Consider the following 27,094-nt stretch of genomic DNA (forward strand, 5'->3'; position numbering starts at 1 on the left):
TGGGGGGAGGTCTGGGTGGGAGGGGAGGTGCAGGCATACCCTAAGAAGCCTGGTCAACAGCTTGTCTGGTCAGTAGTATCTGCAGCAAGCCTTGTTGAAGGAGCCTAGTTTAGAAAAGTGCAAAGCTACTTCTGGCCCTGGTTAGGTCTTCAACCTGACTGTGCTTGTCGGTAAGAAAAACATCCCAATGCTCCAACTACTCCCACCCTGAAGCCACGAAACTCTAAGTTTACTGAAAGAAAAAAAAATATTTTTTATTTCAGTTAATCGGGAAGCTTTGTCAGAGCCCTACCCATAAGGAGAAGAGACAACAGCTGCCTTTATTCTTGTTGGTTTGCTTTGCAATCCGCTCTGTGTAAAGTCAGCTAACTCTCTCGGTCACGGGCGTCCGGCTGTCCACAGGCTCCTCTCTGTTTGGCCTTGGCATGGAGGATGAAACAATGTCTTTGCGCTCTCCCTCCCCTCGGTGTTTGTACTTGTCTGCGGCCGTGGCGGCGGTCGCGACCGTGGGCTGAGTCTTAGCTGGCTCCTTGGGGCAGCCGTCGCTCTCCAGCGAGCCTCCTCTCGCCATCTTCTCCTCTTTGCAGACGCCGCTGCTCAAGTCCTGGGGCTCAGGGGGGCTGGCGGGGTCCTCGGAGCTCTGGGGCTCAGGTGGGGGAGGGGGCGGGGGCGGAAGCAGCGGCGCGGGTGCCTTCGGGGGCTCTGAGTGGTGGTGATGGTGGTGGTGCTCCTTCTTGGGGGGTGAGGAGGCGCTGCTGCTGCGCCCCTTCGGGCTGCTCTCCTTGCTTTTCCGTCCGGGGCTCTTGCAGGTCTTCAGTCCCTTTCCACTCTTCTCGCCGAGGGTGGACACCAGCAGGGGCTTCACCACCTCCTTCACCTCAATGCTGACCGTCTCCCGAGTCTTGCGCTTCTTGATGGGGAGCACAGTCTCCTGCACGGACCGGATGGAAGACTCCTTCACGGCTTTCTTTTTGGCCTCTGCGGCGGCAGCTGCCACCACACTGCCTGGCTTTCGGCCCCGCTTCTTGGGAATGGCCTGGGGGTCAGCCTCGGCTTTTCGCTTCCGGCCTGGGCGTTTGATAACCATGACCTGGGCTGACGTGGTGGCCCCGCCCCCTTCAGCCTTGCTCCCGGGCGAAGCTTGAAAAGGCATCTTGACGAGCAGCTTCCCGGGACTTTTCTCCAGGACCCTTTTCACCTGCACACCCTCTGATGTTGCTGCCTTGGGTCTCGCAGTGCCGCTCCCTTTGGGGCGTCCCCGACCTCTGCCAGTTCCTGGAGCTTTGGGAGATTTGGGCTTCTTAGGTGGTTTCTGCTCTCGCCGGGAGGGGCTCCCTCTCCCAGTTACCGTGAAGTCAAAATCATTAGGGTCCAGGGAGGTGTCGCCTACCTTTTCGAAGTACGCAATCAACTCCACTTTAGAGCGAAAGGCTTTTCCCTGGGGACTGTGGGAACAAATGGAGAGACACAAAGAACGATTAGAAGCTTCCCCGCTAATGTACAAAGATGGGGCAGGAAGAATGTGCTGAATTCTGTGACAGGACGTTCTGCAATTGACCTGCCTGATGATACTATTCAATGAGAGTCACATTAGAGAAAAGCCAAAATGGGCTGAAATTAGAGGGGCATGGTCACACACAAAGCAACTGGGTTGCTGGGCGGCGGAGAGCACCCACAGGGTGTGCTCCAGTGACAAGAACAGCTGGGTGTCAGCTGCTCTGCAGCTATTGCCCCTGAGGATCCGCCTACCACCAAGGCCCCTCCTCTGGCTCCCAAAGGGGCCTGGCCTGGAGACCCGCTTGAGCCAGAAGGCTGAGGGGCAGGCATTCTGCTGGTTGGTGCCTGGGCCCAGTCAGTAAGTAAAGCACTCCTCTCTGTCTGAACCTGGGCATGCTGCTTAGCCTCTCTGGGATCGGTTTCCTCATCTGTCAGTAGGATAATGCTTTTTGTTCACCCTTCTCAGAGTTGTTGCGATCAAATGAGGATGTCTGCAAATAAACTGTTTATCTTTTCTGGATCATCTAAGGGCCAGAACTGAAATGTATTTATTCAGTCCTTCTCTGAAGCTCTGGCTTGGGAATTACACTGTTTCAATAGAAAATGCCCAATGACCAGCTCAAAGCTGGACAAATGCACCAATGACAGTTGGAAAGGCACATGAAGAGACACCAATGTGTCCCCAGAGGCCCTGTCAGAGAGCTCACCTTTCCCAACATGATTCAGAGAGTAGACTGAGCCCTCTGAACTCCTACTTCTTCTGGGTCATGCAGCCAAGTCACGGAATGACTGACAGAAAGAAGAGTTGTTTAACAGGTTCTGAGAAGAGCCCATCAGCTGGATGTTTCCCAGCTGGGAAATGAGAGGAACCCAGAGAGCCCTGCTTGCCTTCCAAGCACAGGCCACTACACATGGCAGGTCCTGTGGCCTCTGGGACCAGCCTGGGCAGGGCCTTGTGTCCTCAATGTTTCTCAGGCGACCTCTCTTTCTTGTGTCCTCACTGTGGCCCTGGGTAGGCCCTACTGCGATGCCATCTCCAGACAAGACCTCAAGGGCTGGTGGGGTAAAGTCACACTCAGGGCGGTGAACTCTGTACACAGTCATTTGAAACATACCTGGAGGGGTCTGCAAGTGGTGTTCATTATTGAAGCCACCCCCAGCCCAAGATGGGTGATATACACACATTTTCCTGATCATCGAGTAAAAAAAGAGCTGCCACTCTAAGGGATCCCCATTAGTTTCTCAGCACCTGGCCCCAGCCTCCTGCCCACCCAGCCTTCCCTGCTTTGTAGAGACAGGAGTTGCCCTTACTTACTTGATCAAATACACATCATACTTCCCAGCGGAGCGGCCAGATTTCCTTTGTTTAAGCTTTCGGGTCCAACCTTCAGGCAGAGTGGGGTCGTCATACATGGGTCCCCGGTCACGAATGATAGAGCGTCGCTGTTTGGGGGAGGCAGAAGCTTCCGGGACAGCTGGGGCTGAGCCTGACCCTTCTGAGGTCTCCGCTTTGCCTGCCTCTGCTGGTTCAGCAGAGTGGTGAGCCGGTGGCTGCAGGGGCTCATGCTTGCCCTCTTTGTCTTCTTTCTTCTCTTTCTTCACCTTTTTAAATTTCAGGGGTTTGTCCTTGAGGCCCTGGAGATCCTGGTCTTCTGACTTTTCTTCCCTGAAGTGTTAAATAAGTATGTAAGTATCACAGGGAACACACCGATTTGTAGAAAAAGTAAGCAATGGCGGGTTTGGGGCACCCCAGCACAGGCAGGGCTCTGAGAGACAGGGCTGCCCCACCGATGCTCACCCAGATCCTGATGCCTTTCTCCTTCAAAGATTTCTTTGGGGGCTTTGGGCTTTACCCTACCTGCACTGTGACCACTCTGAGTCCTTCTGTCCCAAGTCCCACTCCTAACAAGCAGGAGAATGAGCGGCATTTTTCTGGGTAGAAACACTAGGTGGCTTCTCAGTGTACTGCCTCGGAAGAGGCCACTTTACAAGCTGTGCCCAACAGTCTCTAGACTTCATGGCTGACAAGAGGCCCTTGACTACTGGAGAGGGAGCTGCCCACCCAAAATGTGGCCAGGGCTCCTCTTCACGAAAGACCTGGCTTGGGTGTTAGTATAGCTTCTGTATTGTAAGTTTTCTCAAATGTGTGCTTGATAAAACAGTCAGGGAGCACGATGCAACTTACTGATGGTGGCAGAGCCTAGCACTACCCCCTTGGGAGATAAGGCACAGCACAGTGCTGTGGAGAAAACACACAGGTTTGGAGCCAGCCCAACCTGAGCTCAAATTCTGACTTGGCAACTTCTAAACATGGACCTGAGCAAGTGACCTCAACATTCCGTGCCTTAGTTTCCTCATCTTGGTAATAGGCACCAACACCCCAGAGGAAGAAAAGTCACAAAAGCACCATATAAACACTAGCCAACTCGGGCAACCAGAAACTGCTGCCCAGGGTTCTGGAGTGAGGAGAAGGCACCCCAGGTCTGCTAAACTTTTATTATCAGACATTCCTTTACAAGCCATGACTGCCTTACACTCAACCAGTAGAAGGGGAGAGCAAGGACAAAGGCACAGAAGAGCACCCTCCCCACTCCAGGGTGGGCACCTCCTTATGCTTTCACACTGACAGAGCAGCTCCTTCCTGCTATTTTGGCTCCACCTGGTAGGGTCCCTTCCTTGTGTGCACTGGAAAGGCCCTGGACCCTGGAATCAGTCCGCCCGTGGTGTTCTTAAAGCAGGGCTAAGAGGGCAGGAACACCACCCACGCTGGGGAGGCTTGGAACCAGCCATCTGCTGGTCTCTCAGCAATTCAGTCTAGAAGAGAATGAGACTATTCCTGCCCTTGATATCTAAGCCCTAGAGCTGCCCTGTCCCATGTGGCTCGTGTCAGCACTGGTCACTGCCTCATGGCCAGTCTACCCCAAGCAACCCCCTTGTTCACACTGTGGAGACTCCAATGGAGGCACTGTGGTATGTACTGGAAACCAGACTCAAATGATGTCAGTAAGCTGCCAAAGGTGGGTTAGTATCAGGACTCTTGGCACCATGAGAACATGCCTTTTCTGAACAGCTCAGGTCAGGGGTTGGGAGACAGGCTTGTCCCTGAGTTCCTCCCTATCCTGGGTCATCCTTTAGCAGCTCAGGACTCTAAAGCATGGCTGCCATGGTGACCCTGATTTAGCCCACGGCCCACAGGAGATCTTCTCTTGCTGTAAAGTGAGGGTCTCTAATCTGTTGCAGCACAGAGCTTAGTTTTCAATTATCACAGTCTTATTAGCCTTTCAGCAGGAATTGAGGAAGAATCCTGAGAAGCTTGGTGTGGCCTATAGCCTGTAGTCCCCCAACACAGAGGGGAGAAGGGGAGCTTGCCAGCAGCAGAGTGGCAGATGAACTGGAATGACCACTCCCACACAGTCCACGGGCCACCGCTGAAGGCCAGGGCTACTCCCTGGAACCTGGATAGTCCTGGAGTCGGCAGACAACACTGCACCCATGGGAAAGGTTTGGTTTCTCCAGAACACTCATTTATATTCCCCAAATAGTTTAACCATCCATGAGGTCAAGTACAAACCACATATCCCAGGAATGCCTCTTAGATACAATCAAGGGTGTCGATGCCATCAAGGTCAATCCCTTCTAGAACTCTACCCTAAAAAGACACACCCCCAGAAATGCCAAACAGTTAAGTCTATGATATTATTTGTTAACGGCATCATTTTTCCTGACCCAGTACTGCATACAACTCATAGAGCTACCAACAAAGACGTACTGAATGGACGATGCCATGCCTATAGCATGGAGAGCCATGCAGCCTGAGAGGGCTGAGAAGGAGCACCTCTGGATCTCCTACAGATCACAGGATGCCTTTCACGTGAGAAACAAGGGAAGAAGTACTTCCTAGTCCCAGGATGGGTGGGAACGAGCTAAGGTATAGGCGCAAGGCAAGACCTCTCTGAATCATATAAAAGTTTACATAACCAAAATGAGAAAGTAAACAGTACCAAAACCCTACTGTATTGAATGCAAACACAAACAAACTGAACCATGTATCAAACTGATACCACACCAAAGAGAAAATTTATTTCAAATACCTCTGACCACACTGCTCTGCATATCCTTGGTGGGACATATTTTAAGGCCTGATATGGCACCCAGGGTTAGGGAACATGTCCAGCATCCATGGAGGGAACCAGGCTGGCCCTGGGAGAAGTGGGTGGTTGTGGTTCTACGGTGGCCTGTGAGGGCAGAAAGGCAGGGGAGTGCTTGGACAGAGGAGGGGAAAGTCAAAGGACATAGGAGGTGGCTAAAAGGACTCCTTGCACTAGATGACACCATGACAAGGTGAGTATCTGAAAGAACAAACTGACTGGATCACAATGAGGGAGAAAAGAGAGAAAATCCTACAAGAAGCAAGGGGTGAATCATGCAGCTGTGTGCCAGAAGGTGGTTCTGGGCAGCAGAGCGGCCTCAAGGGGGATGTGGAGGGCTTTGTCAGATTGCTACTGGGGAGTCTTGGGCAGGGGAAGGGACAAGAGCTCTTATCTTTAAAGGATCACTACTTGCTGTGTGGAAATCAGGGGGCACCTGTGAGAAGCCTCTTCAGTGGTCTCCCATGGCCCAGGGTGGGGACAGTGGAGGATTTGGGAAATGACCAGGAGGTAGAGTGACAGAGCTGAGGAAAGCCTGGTGTGGGTGAGGGGATGGGATGAGTTAAGCACTATCACCAATGCCTGGAAGGATGGTGGTACCACTGAGGACAGGAAAGCCTGGGCCAGGAACACATGGGGGTTATAGCCACATCCATGGCTAGAAGTTCAAGGAGAGAAGAACATAGTTTTTTGATACTAGCCACAGAGGAGACCCAGCTGCGCTCAGAGTTTGACTTGGGCCTGAATGAACTGTTTTGGTTTTTTTTTTTTTTTTTAAGTTTTTCATTGTGATAAAACATTCATAACAAAATTTGCCTTTTAAACCCTAAGTGTCTAACAAATGAATTTTTAATAGCACCTAAGATGAAGAATAAAAGGGCCTTTAATTCAATCTGTAATATTTTAGTTCTTTTATTTTATTTATTTGAGAGACAGAGAGAGAGAGACAGACAGAGAGCGAGCGCATGCGAGCACGAAGCAGTGGGAGTGGCAGGCAGAGGGAGAGGAAGAAACAGATTCCCCGCTGAACAGGAAGCCCAATGCGGGGCTCGATCACAACTTAGGCCAAAGGCAGACTTTCAACTGACTGAGCCACCCACCCAGGCGCCCTAGTTCTTTTTTTTTTTTAAAAGATTTATTTATTTACTCATCAGAGAGACAGAGAGAGAGAGAGGCAGAGACACAGGCAGAGGGAGAAGCAGGCCCCCCGAGAACAACCTGATGTGGGACTTGATCCCAGGACCCAGGGATCATGCTTAAGTCAAAGGCAGACACTCAACCGCTGAGCCATCCAGGTGTCCTGTCCCTAGTTCTTTTATTTTATTTTTTTAGTTTTTTTTTAAAAAAGATTTATTTATTTATTTATTCATGAGAGACACGGAGAGAGGCAGAGACACAGGCAGAGGGAGAAGCAGGCTCCATGCAGGGAGCCCAATGTGGGACTTGATCCTGGGTCTCCAGGATCATGCCCTGGGCCGAAGGCAGGCACTCAGCCACTGAGACACCCGGGCTGCCCTAGTTCTTTTAAATTAAAATTACTTGAAGCAGCTACGACAATATGGTGATGTTCAATTCTGTGCATTGAGGGGCACACAGGTTTGTTACTTTGACTGCTACTTCTCTGCAAAAACAAATGACAAATGCCCACAAAGAAGCCTGGAAACCATGCCACTGGCTGTGGACTGGAGGTAAAAATGATGCAAAACAGGTAATCCACCTACTCGGTCCCAAGGTGACCCAACTCCCTAAGAGGCCTCCTCACCAGGGCATTATGGAGTTAGCTGAAACACACACTTTTTCAAAGAAATCAAAGTCTTCTTCATCCTGCCTTGAATGAGACCATATATGTATATGTTTTATATATATATATATATTTCGTGCACACTCTATCTTCAAATGAGTAGCAGAACTGAACGAGTTCATATATTCTGGAGTTGAGAGGATCTCCAGAAAAACCACCCATCCAACTCTTCAGGGTTACAGATGAAAAGAGAAGGAAGCACACAAAGTTCCCTTGTGTGGTCACATGAGGGAACTCGTCTGAGGTCACGGCTGAGTTGATGTGTGTTCATCTACCGCCCTGAGCCAGACTCTGCTGGGGGCTGGGAAAATGGGGCAGAATTAGCATCATCACTCTTTGGTCTTCACGAGCTCCCAGTTTCGTCAGGGAAACAAAGAAGTAATGAAAAAAACAGTGACACCCTTCCCAGTGATAGTAGGCAGTGATACCAATAGTTCTAGCCCTAGAGGGAGGAGTGACTAATGACACCTACCTTGTGCAACCAATGGTTCTGGGCTGGCCCTCTCGCCCATCTTCTTTTGGGTTAAGATAGCACTTCTGAGGAGACTTCCCAGCTCCTGCCTTCTCCAACCCCATGAGCAAGGGCACCCTATGCCCCCGCGAGTGTACTTGGAACACACCACTATGTAGGTCAGCTTCCCCACCCCACGACGGTGCATGCCTTCTTTATTGTCATCTCTCCACTCGCACATCGCCAAGCAGAGGAGTGCCAAACAACAATCACAACCCAGAGGTTGTACTACTTTTGCTTCTTTTGATGACTGTATGCCTCTGACCAGTAACTTTGAGGACCAAGGGCCAGCTTAGCACCCAAAGCAGACACGGTCTGAGTAAGTGAATAAATGAGTCTAGGTGCTACCATAGCCTACTAAGCACTGGTGGGTTGGGTTGGCAAGAGACAAGACTGGGGCAGTCAGTGAGGGCCTGGGAGAACAGGCAGTGACAATCTACAGCGACAGGGAGGGCAGGGTCATGGGGGTAGAAGTATGGAGGATGGCTATGCTGCAAGGGCGGGTTCCAGGGATCAGCATCAGGTCTGCAGACACTCCTCCTGTGGAAACTACGAAAAATGCTAGACTGAACATCTTGTAGAAGATACTACAGAAGACGCTGTTTAAAAAGTTTTGCTTGCACTTGACTTGTAAGCTAGTGAAAAAGTAAGGAATATACAGTTTCAAGAGTAAGGGAAGGAAGGTAGGGGGTCCTGTTCTATGGAGAAATTTGGCAGGTGACCCATTAACAAGTGGTCAAACTGATCACCACCGACCAAGACCGAAGTGCTATGAATGAGGAGCATCAGCACTGTCCCATCCTGCAAGAAGGGGTAAATGAGGCCACATAAGGAAACAACTGGAGGAGCATTCCCCTCAACTGTGAGACTGGAGTCTTCAAAACTGTCTGCAGCATGAGAAAAGGTTTGCAAACTGCTCCTGGTGAAAGAGAACAGCAGAAGGCAACAAGTAATCATGTGCTGGCTTCTGGTTCAAAGGCACTAAAGGGGTGCTCATGGGGCATTGGCGGAATGTGAATTCCCCCATGTGAATTCGTGGAACTTGGTTCCATGTTGGCATGGTGCTAAGCTCCTTGAGGGTCAAAAGTGCAGCATAATGCTCTTAGGAGAGCCAGGCTCAAGCAGCACTTAGGAGTGTAAAGGAGCAACAATGACTTGGGGAAGCATATGGTACTAAAATGGCAGCATGTTTGAAAAGGAGGTTATGACATCAAATATAACTGGAAGCTGTGCAGGTTGAGAGTAATATTTTGAAGCAGTTTCAGATGAGTTTTCTAACAAAGAGAATACCATCACAGTACACGAATACATTAAGAGGGAAACCTGGAAATCTTATAAAGTACCTTCTTTTAGTGGCTCAAAGAACTATAATGTTTTCCAGTGTTATGCTTTATTTGAAGCTGTGAGTGCGAATGAAGGGAAGGTGTCAAAGCTATATATACACACACACAAACAGATATACATATATGTATATACATATATAAAAGGTGTCAAGGCTATATATGTGTGTATACATATACACACACGGATACATAAACATATATATATGTATATGTACGTGTGTGTGTGTGTGTGTATATACGTTCATATAAAAATCATCACAAGGGGCACCTGGCTGGCTCAGTGGGAAAAGCATCTGCTGCTTGGTCTCGGGGTTGTGAGTTCCAGCCCCACGTTGGGGTGTAGAGGTTACTTAAATTAAAAAAAAAAAAAAGATCATTGCTGAAGGCAGCCCTGCCTAGGACCCCACTTTAAATGTCAAAGGAACTGTGTAATATAATCTGTACATCATATGGAAGGAAGCACAAATCTGGGGGTTGCAGCGAAAAAGGGTTGGCTGATGGCAATACTGGGTACAAATACCAACAGACACTTCAGTGTGACCCTGTTACATCTTTTTTTTAAGATTTTTAAAAAATTTATTTATTCATGAGAGATACAGAGATACAGGCAGAGGGAGAAGCAGACTCTCTGCGAAAGCCCGATGTGGGACTCAATCCCTGGACCTGAGATCACGTCCTAGGCCAAAGGCAGACGCTCAACCACTGACCCACCCAGGCATCCCTGTGTTAGGTCTCTTAACCAGAATTTTAACCAGACTTGTCACTGGTTTTGTTAATGAGCTCTGATTACCAAATCACATAGGTTTGGCATGGTCTACCCCTCACATTTTTCCCATAATGACTCTTACTTTTTATTGTGTGATTTGTAGAACACAGGGATTTTTTTTCAGAAATACACGTATCACATTGAAACAGAAAGGCCTTCACAAACCTTAAATATCTACCAGGAAGGAAAGGCGGCTCTTGAGTAATAAAACACCATCTAGCAATTTTTCTGCTAGAACACAAACATTAGATCAAATCTTTTCTTTGATCTAGCGAAGGAAAACCAGAGTTTGCAGGAATCTTGTTTTTGAGCCAAATTACTGTATCCCAAGGGGTTTGATGGAAAGAACTGCCTGTACTTTCATAATGAAAGTAACCTATAGTAATTGTGCAGAAGGCTGCCTTGAGAAGCTGTACCTGGCACTCCTGTGACCCCAGGCTCCTGTACACTACAGGGGGGCAGGCAACCAACAGCTGGCAGGTACAGCTGGCCAGACAATGTCGACTGAGGAGGGACTACTCAATCCCTGAGGCTTTCAGATTAAAGAAGAAAGACTACAAAGCCAGTTGAAAGCAGCAGAAAGGTGTTTTTCCCTTGAATCAGAATCCAGCCCCCTCCAAAGTGAGCTCCAGCAATATCCTCGGCCCCATTTCAGTCATGTTTGCATGAAGCCAATTTCAGGATATAGCATTTCTCAGCACCGTTCATTTCAAGTCACCCATTCCACTGAGCTGCAGAAGGAGCCTACGTCCCACGATAAGGCCATGACACATCAGGCCAAGGTGGTAGCCACTTCCCCAGGTGAATGGTCAGGGACCAGAGGAGAGAAATGGCCTTTTTGCAGTGGCTCTTTCCATCCTGCAATGTCATTCCCTCAGTGCTTCCAATTCTTTCTACCTTTAGTATGAGCTGCAGAATCTCAGAATCAAGGAGGCTCTTCTGCACGAATCAATAAAGGCAGCCACACTCTGAGATGCCAGCTTCAGCCCCTTTAAAGATCTGAGAGAAATCAAACTGGCACTGGAAGAGAGTCTCAGTGGTCTCCGGGGAGCAAAAGAGCAAATGGGGTTCAGCTCAAAGGCTATAGCAGTAGAACCTGAAGTTCAGAGGCTCTGACCTCAGTGTATTTTTTAATACCCCAGTTTTCAGAAGATGCAAGAGAAACTATCTGTGTTTTGAAAAGCTAAATAAAATACAGCTCTTGACAGGTAGATCTTTCCCCAAATGAAGGCACCCGGTGCCATACAGTCTTCATGAGTCCATCACACGTGAGCTAAGAAAAGCAGGTTTAAACAAACACTGCCACTGTGGAGAACAGTCAGACAATTCCTCAAAAGGTTAAACATGGAGTTCCCACAGGACCCAGTATTTCCACTCTAGATGTAGACCCAAGAGAACTGAAAACAGGGACCAGAACAGATATCTGTACACCCATATTCATAGTGCCATGATTCACAGTAGCCAAAAGGTAGAAGCAACCCAAGGTCCACTGACAGATGAACAGATAAGGAAAATACAGTCCATCCACCAATGGAATGTTACTCAGCTTTAAAAAGGAAGGAAAGGAAATTCTGACACAGGCTACAACACGCATGATCCTTGGGGACACTATGCTGAGTGACATGAGCCAGCCACAAAAAGACAAATACCATATAATTCCATTTATATGAAATGTTCGAATAGGCAAATCCAGAGACAGAAAGTAGATTAGTCATCACCATGGGCTGGGGGGAGTGGGTAATAGGGAGTGACTCCTAATGAGGTTAGGATTTTTTTTTTTTTATTGGTGATAATGTCCTGGGACCAGATAGTGATGGTTGCACAACACTGTGAATGTTCTAAATGCCACTGAATTGTACACTTTAAATGCGTGAATTTCATGGTATGTGAATTATATCTCAATTTTTATAACACCCCACTAAAACGACAGCTGACTTTGCCTATTACGCCAAATTGTAAAGGTAGGATTTATGATGCCCAAGCAGTGCTCAGAACCCACAGCTGTCTCCAAGCAACCCCGTCTGGGTACAGACAGAGCCCAGGCAGGCAGCTCTGCCGTCCATCTGAGAGAAAAAGGCCAGCGTGGGGCTGAGGGTGATATGCTAGACCAGACCAAGCCGATGTGAATGCCATCTCTGAAACCCAGGACATAGTAACCATGACAGTTGGAAAGAATTTAGTTCAAGAAGCTTAATGACATAAAAAAAGTTTAATGACCAGGCATTTAGCCAAGTTGAGGGTTGCTGGCTAAATATTCTGAGGGCATTTGATCAATCTTTTTTTATTGCGGTAAATGCACAGAACATAAAATTTACCATTAGCAACACTTAGTACATTCCCAATGTTGTACAACCATCATGACCACCTAGTTCCAGAACATTTCAGCACCCCCTGAGGAAACCCCATCCCCATTAAGCAGTTATTCCTCCAGGTGGCCTTACTCCCAGCACTCAGCAGCTACTAATCTGTTTTCTATGTCTATGGAATAGCCTACTCTGGACATTTCATATGAATGGCATCATACAATATATAGCCTTCTGGGACTGGCTCCTTCCACTCAGCATCATGTTTTCTAGGTTCATTCATGTTGTAGTATGTATCAGAACTTAATCCCGTTTTATGGCTGAAAAACATCCATTGTAAGGACACAGCACACTTTGCTTATCCATACATCTGTTGACGAATAGCTGGGTGGTTTCCACCTTCTAGCTGCTATGAACATTTGTGTACAAGTTTTTGCATGGATATATGTTTTCAATTCTCTTGGGTCTATGCCCAGAGTGGCAATACTGGGTCAAATGGGAATTCTATGATTAACCTTTAGAGGAACTGGCAGGCTGTTTTCCACAGGGTTTCCTTTGGGGTTGATGAAAACGGTCTGGAACTAGATAGGAGTAAAGTATGGCAGCAGAAACTGCTTCCTTTCTGGAATGCTTAGCCGGCAGGGTCAAGCTTTAAACAGAAGTCATCACAGCAAGACCACAGGCAGTGGCACAAGGCAATGTCTCACCTACTCACTCATTCAGTAGCTAACATTCTTTAAGCACATTGTAGGTACTGAGGATGAGTTGTGCTAGGGCCAGGAATGCTACAGCAAGAACACAAGCTTTCTACCTGCATACATTTCTCTTTTTTTAAAGATTTTACTTGAGAACAAGAGTGATAGAGTACACGCGCACACACACGAGCAGGAGGAGCAGAGGGAGAGGGAGATAATCTCCAGCAGACTTCACACTGAGTGTGGAGCAATGCAGGGGTGGAGGGGGGATCCCAAGACCCTGAGATTATGACCTGAACCTAAACAGAGTCAGATGCTTAACCAACTGAGCCACCCAGGCACCCCCCTACCTGCATCCATTTATCTTCTCCTGGTGCTGACCATCTTCTGGGCAGAGTCAATATTGAAATCATAGCAATTTTGATGAATGTTGTAAAAGGGGAGCTACTGAGAGGTAGGGGAAGAACTCCAGAATATAGATGCAATGGCAACACTATGGCCTGACAATGTGAAAGTGCTTGAGGCGGTGGGGGGTGGGGTGGGGGAGGAAAGGGTCCAAGGCGGTAAAGGTGGTGAAGCTGTGGATCATGACTGAAACCCAAGCAGGTTGGCTTCCCCACCACCTGTCCCCATGAAGGCAACTGTAGAGGGAACTGGCCAGATGAGATAAGAACCGGAGAAAACCAAGAACCCAATCCTTATTACTGATGTTTCTGCTATTTTCTCTCTTCCCCTGGAAAGCCTATACTGTTAGAATTTGCTCTCCATTCTTGAGCTTCCACATCTAGCAACTTCTCTCCCATCCTATTCCCCAATGCCTCTGCTTCTACACACCATGGGCACTCATGTTTATCCTCTGCATGAGTGGTTGGACACCTGGCCTGCAGTGCCCCCATGACACTGTCCAGTCCTCACGATACCAACAGCCAGTCTGCATAGGCACTTACATTATACTTGCCTTTTTGGTCCCCAGCAATACATTCCCACAGCTGCTGCTTCTCCCACTTTTCTGCTGATATTGTTTTCTTCTTACCTCCATTCTTTATGTAGTTAAGTTTTACAAGCTTTTATCAAAGCGTTGGCTGCTTTTATCGAAGAACAGAATATTTGCCAAAATAAATTTTCAAGAGAGGCACTGTGTTTTTTGGGGGAAAAGGGGTGGAAAAGAAATCTCTAGTAATGGGAAAGAAATCTCTGTAAGAGCTCACTTTGTGTTTTCCTTATTGTACCTCTCACTAGTGTAGGGCACCTATATGGATTCCTAACAAACAACTTTTTTCCCAGCGATGACACCTGAGCCCACTGAAATGGCCAACAAAATATAAAAAATAGCGGGCGGGGGGGGATCTCTGTCGGCACTAGCAAATAAGGGTGCCTCCAACAGCTGAAGCGCTCTGAGAGTGCTGTAGAAACCCTGCGGCTTCACTCAATGTGAGTGAAGTACTGTTTGTGCAATTCTGCCCTACTCAAACATGGGAGCACAGGAGGGACCCAGCAGGGATGACTGCAGATAGGATTCCCCTAAAGAGCCCTAGGAAGTCTTCAAGAACAACAGGACCTTAGAGCCAGACTAGCTGAAGTGCAGCTTAGTTTACTGGTGGCAAATGGAAGGGCCTGAAATAGTGCCTTACCTGGAAGGGCCAGTAAGGGCTGAGAGGTTTCCCAGGGCACTGATTAGAAGGGGGCCAGCAGAGAAGGGCTGCAGTGCTCCAGTGAGCCTGCATGGCTGGAACATCCAGAGATACACAGATATGGATGGAGATCCTACCAACCTCTCCAGCAGCACCCTGGGCCTCTATACTACACCACCCTGGCTTTGGATGACAGGGATTCTTTTTTTAAAAAAAGATATTTATTTATTTGTTTGTTTGTTTGTTTGTTTATTTATTTATTTGAGGTGAGGAGGGGGCAGAGAGAGGCAGAGACACAGGCAGAGGGAGAAGCAGGCTCCATACAGGGAGCCTGATGTGGGACTCGATCCCGGGGCTCCAGGATCACTCCCTGGGCCGAAGGCAGTGTTAAACCGCTGGGCCACTGGGGCTGCCCGGATGACAGGGATTCAAAGCCATGGGGAAGCTTTGGACAAGCAGGAGGGACTAAATCTCTACCCCGTCAACAACTCTGGGGACTGGGTAAAAAAGTAACACATCTGGTGACAAGACAAATATCAGCAAATTCAGTTACTTCCCTATGTCTAAACACTAACCAGGGAGAAAATACAGTGGGAAGACTGAATACTGTTCTTCCAGTCCAGAGCCTACTGGAACTCCCTTCGGAGCCTGACATTTACCTAGAATAAGAATCTGTGAACAACCAGAGGAAGTATAGAGAACAGGGCCGTTACAGAGAACAGGGCCGACCATTGCATCACACGCCACACAACAGAGTCGATTCCACGAGGATTAGAGAATTAGCTTTAAATGGCTGGTTAAAACCTCCCACAGACTTGCCCTCTCCCAGTCCCTAATAAAACCAGGAAACAAAGGTGTGAGGAGGTGTGAAGGGAAGACTCCATCAAACAAAGGCAAAGGACATAAAACCTACCCAGCAGCCTACTGGTGCTCCTGCCCGTGTCTCACCCCAGAAGCCATGCTGGGGAGCCAAAAATACCCAAAGACCTTAGCCAATAAGCTGGAGAGAAGCAACTGAGTGGGAGTCTATCACTTTTTCCATTTAGACCCAGGAACTATAGAATCTCCTGCTGGGAGGTGCCCAGCAAGCCAGGTGGGCTCTGTGGGAGGTGACCGCTTTTGAGTACATAAAGACCCAGGGAACCACCCAGAGCCTGGGGCCTGCCCTTTCCTGCATCCCGTGGGAATGGCATATATGTCCCTCAGGCAGCTCGAATGAACCTTGGTATAAGACATTTAACACAATTAATTCTTGGGACAGGAAAGAATCCAGATACTGCCAAAGACTACCCAAGGGTGCAGCTCCCCCAGTGTGCAACTTCTCTCTGACCACACAATACCAAGTTCATGATAGCCCAGAGGAGAAAGCAGTTAGATAGGATGCCAAGAGACTAGGAAGAAAAAGCCAAGAACGCCCCCGCTGTACCAAAGCAAACAGAGTATCTGGAAATGACATGGTAACTCTGCAAACATATTATGGCCAAAAGAAAAAAAGGGGCGGGGGAATGGTTCAGGAAAGGCAGTCTTCCACCAAGAAGAGAATATGCTACAAGGAAGAGAAGGAAATTCTTTGCAACCTTTGTAAGAGCATAATAAGTTCTCAATAAGAACTCAAAGATGAGATGATAAAACACAGTATGATGAAAGGGACAAATTCTCAACTTAGACAAACAAATTGCAGACCAAAACACATCATTATGGAACCGATAAGTACATTTAAAAACAGCCAGAAACAGAATACATATAGCTGAAAATCAAATCAGACAGTGAATGCAGATGAAAAAAACAAAAAAACAAAAAAACAAAAGCTAAAGCAATTAGAGGAAAGCTAATAGCATTGGAAGAGACACAAAGACAATCCAACATAAGGATAATTTGTGTCCCTGTAGTAGGGAACCCAAAAAATGGAACAGAAGATGCTATCAAAAACATAAGAGAACAGACCTGAAACAAAGATGAGCTACATTTGCACCTTGAAAGAACACAATGTGTTCCCAGGAAAATGTGATAAGGAACACTTAACAGTGAGACAGACTCTGGTCAACCTCCTCAACTTCAAGGATAAGAGAAAGAATGCTTCAGGCACTTTGAAGGAAAATGCAAATGTAAACAACTTCTAAGAGGGGAAACAGCAGAAGACCAGTACTGTGTAGCATCTACACAGTTCCAGGGCAGCTCAGCACAGCAGTGAGGGGCACAGGCTTGGCAGTCAGCCTGCGATGAGTTCAAATCCTGACAGGGCTATTTGTGCTGCATTCATGTGTGCGCGCACACACACTGAGCAGAGATGTCAGAGAGACGGGCAGGAGTCTGATTCCTGGGGGAAGCCTCTCCAAGGGGAGTCTGAACCCAGATCTGAAGAAGTGGGGAGTGAGGGAGTGGGTCATATAAAGTAGGGCTCAGGTATAAGGTGCACCAAGAACCAAGGCCCTGGCCTAGGAACAACCTGGCATGTTCTAGGGAAGGCAAGAGTGGTGGGTTGGACCCAAGTGAGCAAGGAAGGGAAGATGAATTCAAAATGAAGCAGGCCAGCCCAGGTCATCTGCGGGACCCAGTACAAAATGAAAATGCAGGACCTCTTGTTAAAAAATGGAGGATTCTGAGATAGCCCCAGTAAAGCATTAAACCAAGCCTGGTTCTTCTAAGGCCCGGACATTGTATAGGCTACATGCCCAGGGAGCTGGCTTTGCTTCGCGGTAATGAACTTTGGATTTCATTTTGAGAGGGCTAAGAGGCCCCCAGAGGGTTTTACTCCCAAGAGTGACATGACCAGCTGAACAGTTTTAAAAAACCCATCCTAATGATGAAGTTATAGCATGTAAGGGGAGTGAGGGGGCAGAGATAGCAGGTGCTGCAGGGTGAGCTCATGGTTTGGGGTACTAAATGTTTATTAGGGATTGACATCGGTGAAAAAAGGAGCAGGAAGCAGACCTGAGCAGAGGAAGAAACTGAAGTGTCAAGCCCAATAAAGGTCCTGTGCACCTTGGACAGAGATGGCAGGGCGGGGGGAGGTTGTATCCCCACCTCAATCAGTCACCTGAGTGCTGCCCTGGAATCGGGAGTCTGACCTTGGGGAGGTTTTTGCAGCTGAGGCCCAGCAGAGCCCAAAGGAACTGGAGGCTGTCTGCTGACTGCACTCCCAGCACAGCGACCTCCACACCTGCCATACGGGGCCACTGCAGAGTCTATCTAGGCGGATAATTAGGTGGTGTAGGTGCTGGCAGTAGAGGGCATATGTGTACTGTGGGCAGGGGTGGCACAGATCAAGGGTTCTGCTTTCCAAATGAGATGTTTTCAACACTGAGACAGTTTACCTTCTGAAGATCTAAAGGGAAGCTGGATAGGAGTTTGCAGTTCAGGGGAGAGTTCTGGGCTAGACACAGACATCCAGGGGTCCTCAGCACAGATGTCCGAAGAGGCAGGTGAGTGAAAGAGGGCCCCATGGACGCCAAGTGTGGACAGTCCTCCCCCCACTATCTGTAGCTGCGATGAGAATAAGTCAGCAAAGGAGACAGGAAGAGAAGCGAGGAAGAAGCACAATCAGGTATATCTGCCCTGAGTATTGGTGGCAAGTGAGAGAGACCAACTCTAGCTGATTTATGCAGGCAAAGCCTTGATTAATAGGCTACTGGAAGGCAGAAAGTGGTGATGTTTCCACAATATGAATGGACTGTAAACTTAAAAATCGTTCAAACAGTACATTCTGTTATGTATATTTTACCACAATAAAAAAAATTAAGGAAAATAGGCTACTGGTGGCCAGATTATCCTTAGAGGGCTGGAGGAACAGGTTTGAGTTTAGTTGGCCAGAAACAATATTTCAATCCTGCTGCCAGGCTGACATAGGGCAGCTAGCATTGCCTCTGCCACTCTGCAGGGGGCAGCAGTGACCACCAGCACCATGGCCACTACGTAGCTCAGCAACTTGTGTTTTCTGCAGCCCAGATGCCGAGCAAGGGCTCCTCTGTTGTTCCTGATCCCCTCTGAGGATGGGTCTGACCAGCATATGGGGCACACACCCATACCCTTGTGTAGGACTCAGGCAATTTTTTTCTGTTAAGGGCCAGACAGCAAATATTTTCTGTTTTGCAGACCACATGATCTCTGTCAGACACTGAACTTGCCAGCTTTAGTGGGAGAGCAGCTACAGATAATGCATAAAGGAAGGAGTAGAGCTGGGTTGCAATAAAACTTTATTTACAAAAACAGGCAGTAGGCCAGGTTTGGCCTTGGGATATAGTTTGCTGACTGCTGCCCTGGCTAAAAGAGAAATTAAAAAGGGAAGCATCTAGTGTTTAAGCAACTGGTCAGGTCACCTGGCCTCCCATCAAATTCTTTTTTTTTTTTTTAAGATTTTACTTATTTATTCATGAGAGAGACAGAGAGAAAGAGAGGCAGAGACACAGGCAGAGGGAGAAGCAGGCTCCATGCAGGGAGCCCGATGTGGGAATCCATCCCAGGTCTCCAGGATCACGCCCTGGGCTGAAGGCAGGTGCTAAACCGCTGAGCCACCCAGGTTGCCCCTCTCCCATCAAATTCTTAAGGTGTGGAGAGAGTTCCTTCAAACACAGAAGGGGGCTTAGATGTGAGGTGAGGTGTCCAAAGAAAATAAAATTAAGCAAGTGACGCTGCACCAGGAAAGGGCGGTATCCCCAAACAGACACAAGGAAGGAAGGGTTTCCAGAAGGGAACAACCAGTGTCAAGAGGAAGACTCACCACTGGCCATGGCAACATGGACATCCACAGGAGGCTAACAAGACTGCTCTGTGGACTGTGAGGGAAGAAAACTTCCATGAACTGGGCTGAGCAGAGTAGGAGGTTAAAAAGGGGGAAGGTGAGTAGCCAAGTCTTGAAGAGCTTGGCCAAAGGGCTAACAGAAAACTGGGTGGGAGCTGAGGAAAGAGTGCTCAGTGAAGATGGGAAATTCTAAAATACGTTCGTATGATGATGGGCATGAGTCATGAGAGAGAAAACTGACAGGGTCCCAGGGAGGGTGGAATCTGTGAGCTAGGAGCACAGGAAGTCTTTGTCACCAGTGGAGCTGTCTGTTAGAACTCTGTGGGTAGAGTGGTTTCCAGTGATGACAAATTCCAGGCTGTGATTAAGGCAGTGGGTGGTAGAAGTCACTGGAACAGAGGAGGGGTTAAGGGCCATCTACATGCACACTTAAGTCACCTGTGGGATGGAAGGGACTGGGACAGAGAGACAAAGACGTGGGCCTGGCATCAAATTCTCAGCAGAGGAGGATGGTCTGGGCAGTGAACAAGTCTGCAACAGGGAGTATGTGGGCTTGGAAAGCCGAGCGGCATGAGTCTTACAGCATGCTTTTTATGAGAACATGGATCCTGAACAGAGGACACAGCTTCTCCTCCTGTCTGAGGTCCATGGGCTGTGACAGTCAGCAGGCTGCTCTCTCAGCATGGGTACTGGCAGTGAACCAGGAGTGCACGAGGATAGGGCCTGGGGGCTTAGTAAGGGTTCTCTTCAGGAAGAGATACCTGAACTGAATCTTCAACAGTAAGAGGGGTAAGTGTGGCAAGGGAATGATGGGCATAGCCAGGAGTATGAGAGCAGTTCTGTGTAGCCGAGGGGCACACATATGAGAAAAAGAATAGCAACAGAAGATGACAGAAAGAAGCAAGGGTCATAGCAGGGGCCCCGATGCCATTTGAAGACAGGGGTACCATTCTTGGGGTTAAAGCAGGAGAGTGAGACTTGACTCTAGGGACCTCATGGAAGAGAGAAACGTGTAGGAGTGTTGGCAAGTTACTGCAGGAGTCCTGGAGATGAAGACTTGAACTAGGTTCAGGGAGGAAGGGACATAGAAGACAGAGGTGGGAGAAATAAAGGATTGTGGGCAGTGAAGGCTGAGGCAGGTTCCCAGCTTGCATGACTGCTGCTGCTACCAAATGCGACAGAGACCGGAGGACATGGGTTTTAGCTGTTCGGTCTTCTGATCTATCCACCTTATTTTGGGGGAGGCAGTGGGTTGAGAATAGGAGGGAGCAAAAAGGGCAAAAAAAAAAAAAAACCTTCCAATGCCTTGTGTGGTTAAATCTGACTAATGTGCACGGAGACCTCATGTGCCTTTTCCAACATGAACAAAACAAGTTTTATTTCCTTCAAACTTGCTTTTAGTGCTCTCTGTCGCCACCTAATGGGATGTCAGCTGAAACCCAAAGACTTACCTGGGGACTGAACAGTGGGCAACGGGAGGCTCCTCAGGCGGGGGGTGGGGCAGGGGCAACATCTGGGTGGAAAAGGACCTGCCCAGCTAACTTCGGATGTCTGACAACACATCGACAGTCCATGGGACCACCTTCTGGAAGATCAAAGGTTCCTGAAGCTTACAGAAATATTCGTTCATTAATAATACCACGTTCAGGGGTACCTGGGTGGCTCAGTCGGTTAAGTGTCTGACGCTTGATTTCGGGGTCTTGAGACTGATCCGCATCTCAGGCTCTGTGCTCAGCAGGGCAGGGCATCTGCTTCAGATTTTTTCCTCTCCCTCTCCATTCCTCCCCTGTTCCCACATGTTCACGCTCTCTCTCGCTCGCTCTCTCTCTCAAAAAAAAAAGGAAGCCTCAATCTGAGAGACAGTAGCACAATAATGAGAATGTATTTCATGCCACTGAACTGTACACTTAGAAACGATCGAGATGGGGTGTGTGGGTGGCATAGTCAGCTAAGTGTCTGACTCTTGGTTTTGGCTCAGGTCATAATCTCAGGGTCCTGGAATCAAGCCCCACGTCGGGCTCCATGTTCAGTATAAAGTATGCTTGGGGTTCTTTATCCCTCTGCCCCTCCTGCTCATGTGGTCTCTGTCTCTTTTTTTTTTCTGTCTCTTTTTAATAAATAAATAAACCTTTTTTTAAAAAAATAGTCAAAACGGTAAATATTATGTGTATCTTTACACAATTTTAAAAAAAACTTCAATCCAAGAGAAGGCAAGAAAGAAGAAAAAATAAAGAACAGAAAGTGTGGAAAAACAGAGCATACAAAATAAAATGGTATGAACAATCTAAACACATTAGCAATTAAATGGATGTAAACAGAACAAATTTTTTAAAAATCCAGCTATTTGCCATTTTCAAGAGCCATTTCTAACCCATAAAAACACAAGAAGAAAATGAAAAGTGGCAGTGCTGACCAAAAACACAGGTGGTGCAGTGCTACTAACCATCAGATGAAGTAAAATTCAAGGCAAAAGCACATACAGTCACTTCATAATGCCAAAGGGTTCAATTCACCAGGAAGATAAAACTGTTTCAAAAACTGAAAATCTGGCCTCAAAATAAATACAGCCCAAATTAACAAAGCCCATGAAGAAACTGACGTGTCCAGCAGCACAGAATACTGAGACATGTGTTCTCCCACAGTGAGTAAATCAAATAGACAAAATGACAGTAAGAAGAGAGAATACTTTCATAACCCAGTGAACAAGATTGAGGTGATGAGCTTGTATGGGCTCCTGCACTTCCACCTGGCGGCTGCACATTCCATTCAGGCAGCCATGCACTTTTCAACATGCTACAAGGGCTGCTGTCACACAGATCACCTTCTCAGTTTAGCTGGAACTTGATTTTTCTACAATAGTAACAAAAACAAACCACAAAGCCACATGCTTGGAAATTTAAAACACATTTCTAAATAATTGGGGGGGGGTGTCAAAGAAAGAAGCATAAAGGGAACTGAAAAACCCTTTTAGATGACTTAAAGTGATGATACTACACATCAAAACTTGATGCATACAGCTGAAATAGTTTGCAGGTCAGCTTTAAATGGCTGTATTTGGAAAGGAGGTTGGAAATCAATGAGCTAAGTTTACAATTTTAGGAGAGAGAAAAAGAAAACCAGAGAATGTACTCCAAGAAAGTAGAAGACATGACAAAAATAAAAGCAGAGTATAATGAGTTGTAGATGCATAGTAAATACAGGACAATAATGCCCACAAGTTCGCTCTTTGAAAAGGTAATAAAACCAACAAAATTCTACCAAGACAAGGAAAACAGAGAAGGTACAAGTAAACAATACTAAAACGAAAAAGGAGACATAAATACAGATGTTGCAGAAGTTTATAAAAGTTATGCACAACTTCATGCTAGTATATTTAGTAACACAGACAAAATGGACAAAAATATACCTTAGCCACACTGACCCAAGCAGGTGCAGGGAACATAAAATTAGGTTTCAAATTGTGTGTACGTGTATAGGACACCTCACAGGAAATCTATCAGACCCCAGAAGCAGCTGCTCCCTGCAGAGGGGCCAGGGTGGCACAGACCAAGGGTTACCCTATGGTGTGCACTTTGAGTTAAGAACCATGTGCATGGCTCATCCACTCAATAGCAGATCCAAGCACACCTGCAGACAAGGAAGGACGTCACCTGGCTGGGTGTGCAAGCCAGCCCTGGAGGTGGGGAGTGAGCTGTGTGGCAGGAGCAAACCCCAGTATTAGCAGGCACTAGGTCTTCTCTTTCCTTCTTCCTTTATTACTTTTTACAAATTTGGTAAGTGAAAATGGCATCTTCTTTGTTTTCATTTGTGTCTCTGTTCACTGAGGCAGAATTCTTTTCCTGTCTTCACTGGCCACCTATATCTCTTCTCTTCTAAATTTCCTGTTCTCACTCTTTGTTCATTAGTGTTACTAGTGGTAAGTTAGCAATAAAAACTGTTGTATGCAAGTCTAGACTGAAAAGGAAATTTAAAAATATCCCCAACTCACAATAAACAACTGTGCAACAGCCCAAGATCATTGTTCCCAGTGACCAGTCAGAAGCATTAAGTCTAGGATGATTCATTGGATGGGGATCTGCAGCTGCAATATTCAAACACTTCAGACTCACCCAAGTCCCATGAAATTGCACCCAGTATGCATGCATTCACTCACTCACCAGATAGCCTCTGTTTGTCGAGCACGGTGCTCTGACGGAGGCTGGGGTCTGCAAGAGCCCTGCTCAAAGCGGGCACTAGTGGTGCTTCCTGCCCTTCCTCGTCCGCTTTCCAGAAGGACCCTCTGAGGCACTACCAGCACTCCTACATTACAAGCCCATGACCCAAACACAATATAGTTCATCCAAAAGTTCAGAGCAGGACATTTTCCCAACGCTCTCATAATCATCACTTTACAATCTCACTCAGTGCTCAGCAACACTGCAAAGCAATGTTACTGAAGGCAACACTGAGGCTCAAAGAGGGAAAAGTGACTTGACAGCTAGTAGGTGAGAGCTGGGATTTAATCGTAAAGTTCAAAAACCTATGCCTGTCTACTATACTTAAGATAAAACTGTGAAAGTAGCATGTTTTTACCTTGCCTAGACCCCATGCACTGCAGCAAGGTCTTCGGTTGCAAGCAACAGAAACCACCTCTAGTTAACTTCAATCACAAAGGAGTTCTTTGGCAGATCTGAAAATGGAGAGACGACTAGTGAACTAAGCCCAGAAAAGCAGCTGCACAACTGAAAACACAGCCACAGTTGTACTAAAGGGGCCCCATTGCTGGATCAGCTGCTACTGTTGGCTTCCTGATGCATGTGCCACTACCATGACTTATCTCTCACTGCCCTTCAAGAGTCAGAGTGCCTGAGTGCAGCATGGGTTTGGCTGAGCCTAAGTCTCGCTACCAACCCCTAGTTTCCAGGGAGCAAGGAGAGGGAATATCTGTCACAGCAGGCCCTACCAGCTACCCCTCAATGCCGAGGTTCACTGTAGGCCTTTGTAACAAGACCCTAAGCTCAGCTAAGAAAAGGTATTTTCCAGCTTCCCAGCAGAGCTGGGATGACATTCTGGCCAATGAGACAGTGGCCGAGGGCACTGCCTTTCCTATTTTTCATGCCTGCTCTTGCCCCATGGACCATGGGCAGAGCTCATGTCCCTGCCTGCTGGCTCTGCACTTGCTCACATGTCTGGCTTCCATTGATGAGACTGAGGACGAAGAGACTTTAAGTGGCTTCTGTGTCTCTGCTCATTCCTTTTGGGGATGACATTCGCCTAAGAAGAGATTGTCCCTAGCAGCTGTTTCTCCCTCCTGGTTCCTGGAATGATGGGCTTGGGACCAGATCTGAAGCCCATTTGGCAGTTGACCTAGACCTATGAGTATGAAATAAATGATTGCTGTTCTAACCACTGTTCATTCCTCAGTAAAAACTAACAGATGTGGAGACAGAAATGGAAGTTACTAAGTGGGACTGGACAGTAAGCCCACAAGTGCTTTTCTGCCCTTCCTCCATGCCTCCTTCTTCCTACCTGGAAAGGAGGATGCAATGGCTAGACCTGCAAATGCCATCCTGTGACCATGGGCAACTTTTGAGGATAGAAGGCACCTGCTTTAGGTGATGGAGGAAAAAGATGGGAGGGGCCCTGGATCCCAGATACTTCTGGAGCCACTGCAATGGGCACGAACACCCTACCTCCAGACTTCAGGGCACAGGACAATCCCATCTTAGGCTTTCTTAAGTAGAAGCTAAGGTCCACCTCTACCCAAGATCCACAAAACGAGGATTCGACACCAAAAAAGGTATCAAGGAGTTTAGAAATAAACAAATACCACACCAAAATGTTCACAATAAACCACATGTGAGGTTTACTTGTTACATGGCTTTTTCATCAAGTTTATCACAATCACTATAATTCAAGCTATTGAAAAATGACGATATTCTGAAATTCTTCCTATTTCTCTTGGCTAAAAGTGCAGCTTTTGATTTGTTTATAAGTGAATCTGAGAGACAAAAATAAACTCAGATAATTCAGAATGTATTGAGGACAACACATATGCCTTCTGTGTGATAAGCTCCCAGTATTATTTATTCAAAGAAAATTTGCTTTACTGAAAGAAATATAAAAAGCTTGAAAGTGAAACAATTAATGACATAACACACTACCTCTTACAACACCAGAGTCCTTTCCTTGCCTTCATAGTAGTGGGTGCCATAACCTGACCAGAAGGAAAACAAAAACATTGTTCGAATTGCTGAGACTCCAAAAGTTCAATTAACCAGAGCATTTTGCTCTCCCAAACTATAGCCACCAAGTAGGAAAAGGAGCAGCCCAAGCCTGCTGAGTGAGCCTGGACACGAGGCCCAGGTAGCAGGCATACATATATGTGGCTTGGAGGCCATGTGGTGAGCCAGAAATTCTGCCCCTTACCGGTCTTGGGACACTCAGAAGTGAGTCCATCAGCCGCTCATGTTGGGCACTGTACTACAGAGGGGAAGGTCCCAAGGAGTTGCATGGGCTCTCTGCTCCAGAAGCTCAACATCCACTAGGGAAAGAGCCACATGCCAGAAGACCGTCATCCTTTTTGGCTATGGGGGCTGCACCAGATGTCTGTAGGGGTCGCTAAGGGCCCAAGAAGAGGAGTGGTCAGGCTCCTGAGGCCTGAGAGCTGGGGTGGGCAGTGTCAGCCTCCTCTCAGGAATCAGTTCCTGAGCTTCCGTCCAGTCAGGCGGAAAACCATAAAGGCCATTCTCATGGGTACTTTAGGCAGCACATCTGTTGGTAAAACACAAATGTTGTTACACAAATACAAAGCCACAGATTGCAAAGACACCTGACCGTCTTTAAAATTCATTTCCCCTGTTTTGCAAAGCTGCATTGGAAAAGCATGCTGTTAAATCATACACTCATAGAGGACGTATGTTTAAAAAGTGGGGGGACTGTGTGGGTGTTATTTAGACTTTCATCAATTTGTTCCATGTTTTTGGATAACTGCAAATCCTCAAAAAGTAAATCAAACTAACCAATCCACATATCTGCCCTTTATATGTACCTTCTGACTCCAGACTGTAGGTTTGATTAACCCATAAACAAAACTGTTCCTCTTGGCCACAGAGAAGCTAATGAGTCTAGAGCAGAGCAGGCTACGTTCTATTCTATCCCTTTCAGCATAAAACAAAATCTTAGGGCCAGGTCCCACTACAAAATTCATTCATCCATCTATCCATGCAACAAGTAAGTATGCATGATTCTAGGCATGGAGATACAGCAGGAAAAAGGTTAGAAAATCCCTGCCCTCATGGAGCTTAGATTCTTGTGGGTGGGTGGGGGGGGGGGAGAGAGAGAGAGAGAGAGAGAGAGAGAGAGAGAACACAAATAAAACCAATGAGTAAAAGACAGCATATAGCAGACAGTGACAAGTGTGAGGCTGGAAAGAGGAACTGGTGGCAGTAGAGTCAGATGTCAGCTTTCAGGGAGTGGAAGGTGACACTTGAGCAGACTTGAAGGAGACAAAAAGGGAGCTGTGTGATACCTGGGGGAAGATGTTCCCAAGAGAGGGAAGGGCAGGGTATACTCAGAGGGTCCAGGAAGGGAGGCTAGGGAGGCCACAGTGGATGAGTAACAGGAGAGTGGCAGGAGAGGTGATCACACCAGACCTTGTGGGCCACTGTAAGAACCTTGGC

General features: G+C 47.3%; 1 protein-coding gene across 5 annotated transcripts in view; it reads right to left on the reverse strand.

The window, feature by feature from the left end:
* Nucleotides 1-228: 228 nt before the first annotated feature.
* The window catches only part of MECP2 (methyl-CpG binding protein 2), a 59,778-nt gene continuing 32,912 nt past the window's right edge, over nucleotides 229-27,094 (reverse strand). For 2 of the 5 annotated variants that reach the window (XM_025460584.3, XM_035711413.2), the window contains 2 exons: nucleotides 2,813-3,163; nucleotides 229-1,445 (listed from right to left, as the gene is read on the reverse strand). In XM_025460584.3, the coding sequence (XP_025316369.2) occupies nucleotides 362-1,445; nucleotides 2,813-3,163 (1,435 nt within the window). In that variant the 3' untranslated portion in view covers nucleotides 229-361. Of the gene's footprint in view, nucleotides 1,446-2,812; nucleotides 3,164-24,005; nucleotides 24,103-25,576; nucleotides 25,630-25,841; nucleotides 26,187-27,094 lie in introns of those variants that run through there. The other 3 variants (XM_035711414.2, XM_035711416.2, XM_049107044.1) reach the window with 3 other exon arrangements.

The sequence above is a fragment of the Canis lupus genome, chromosome X, assembly GCF_003254725.2.
Source record: "Canis lupus dingo isolate Sandy chromosome X, ASM325472v2, whole genome shotgun sequence".
Taxonomy (NCBI): domain Eukaryota; kingdom Metazoa; phylum Chordata; class Mammalia; order Carnivora; family Canidae; genus Canis; species Canis lupus.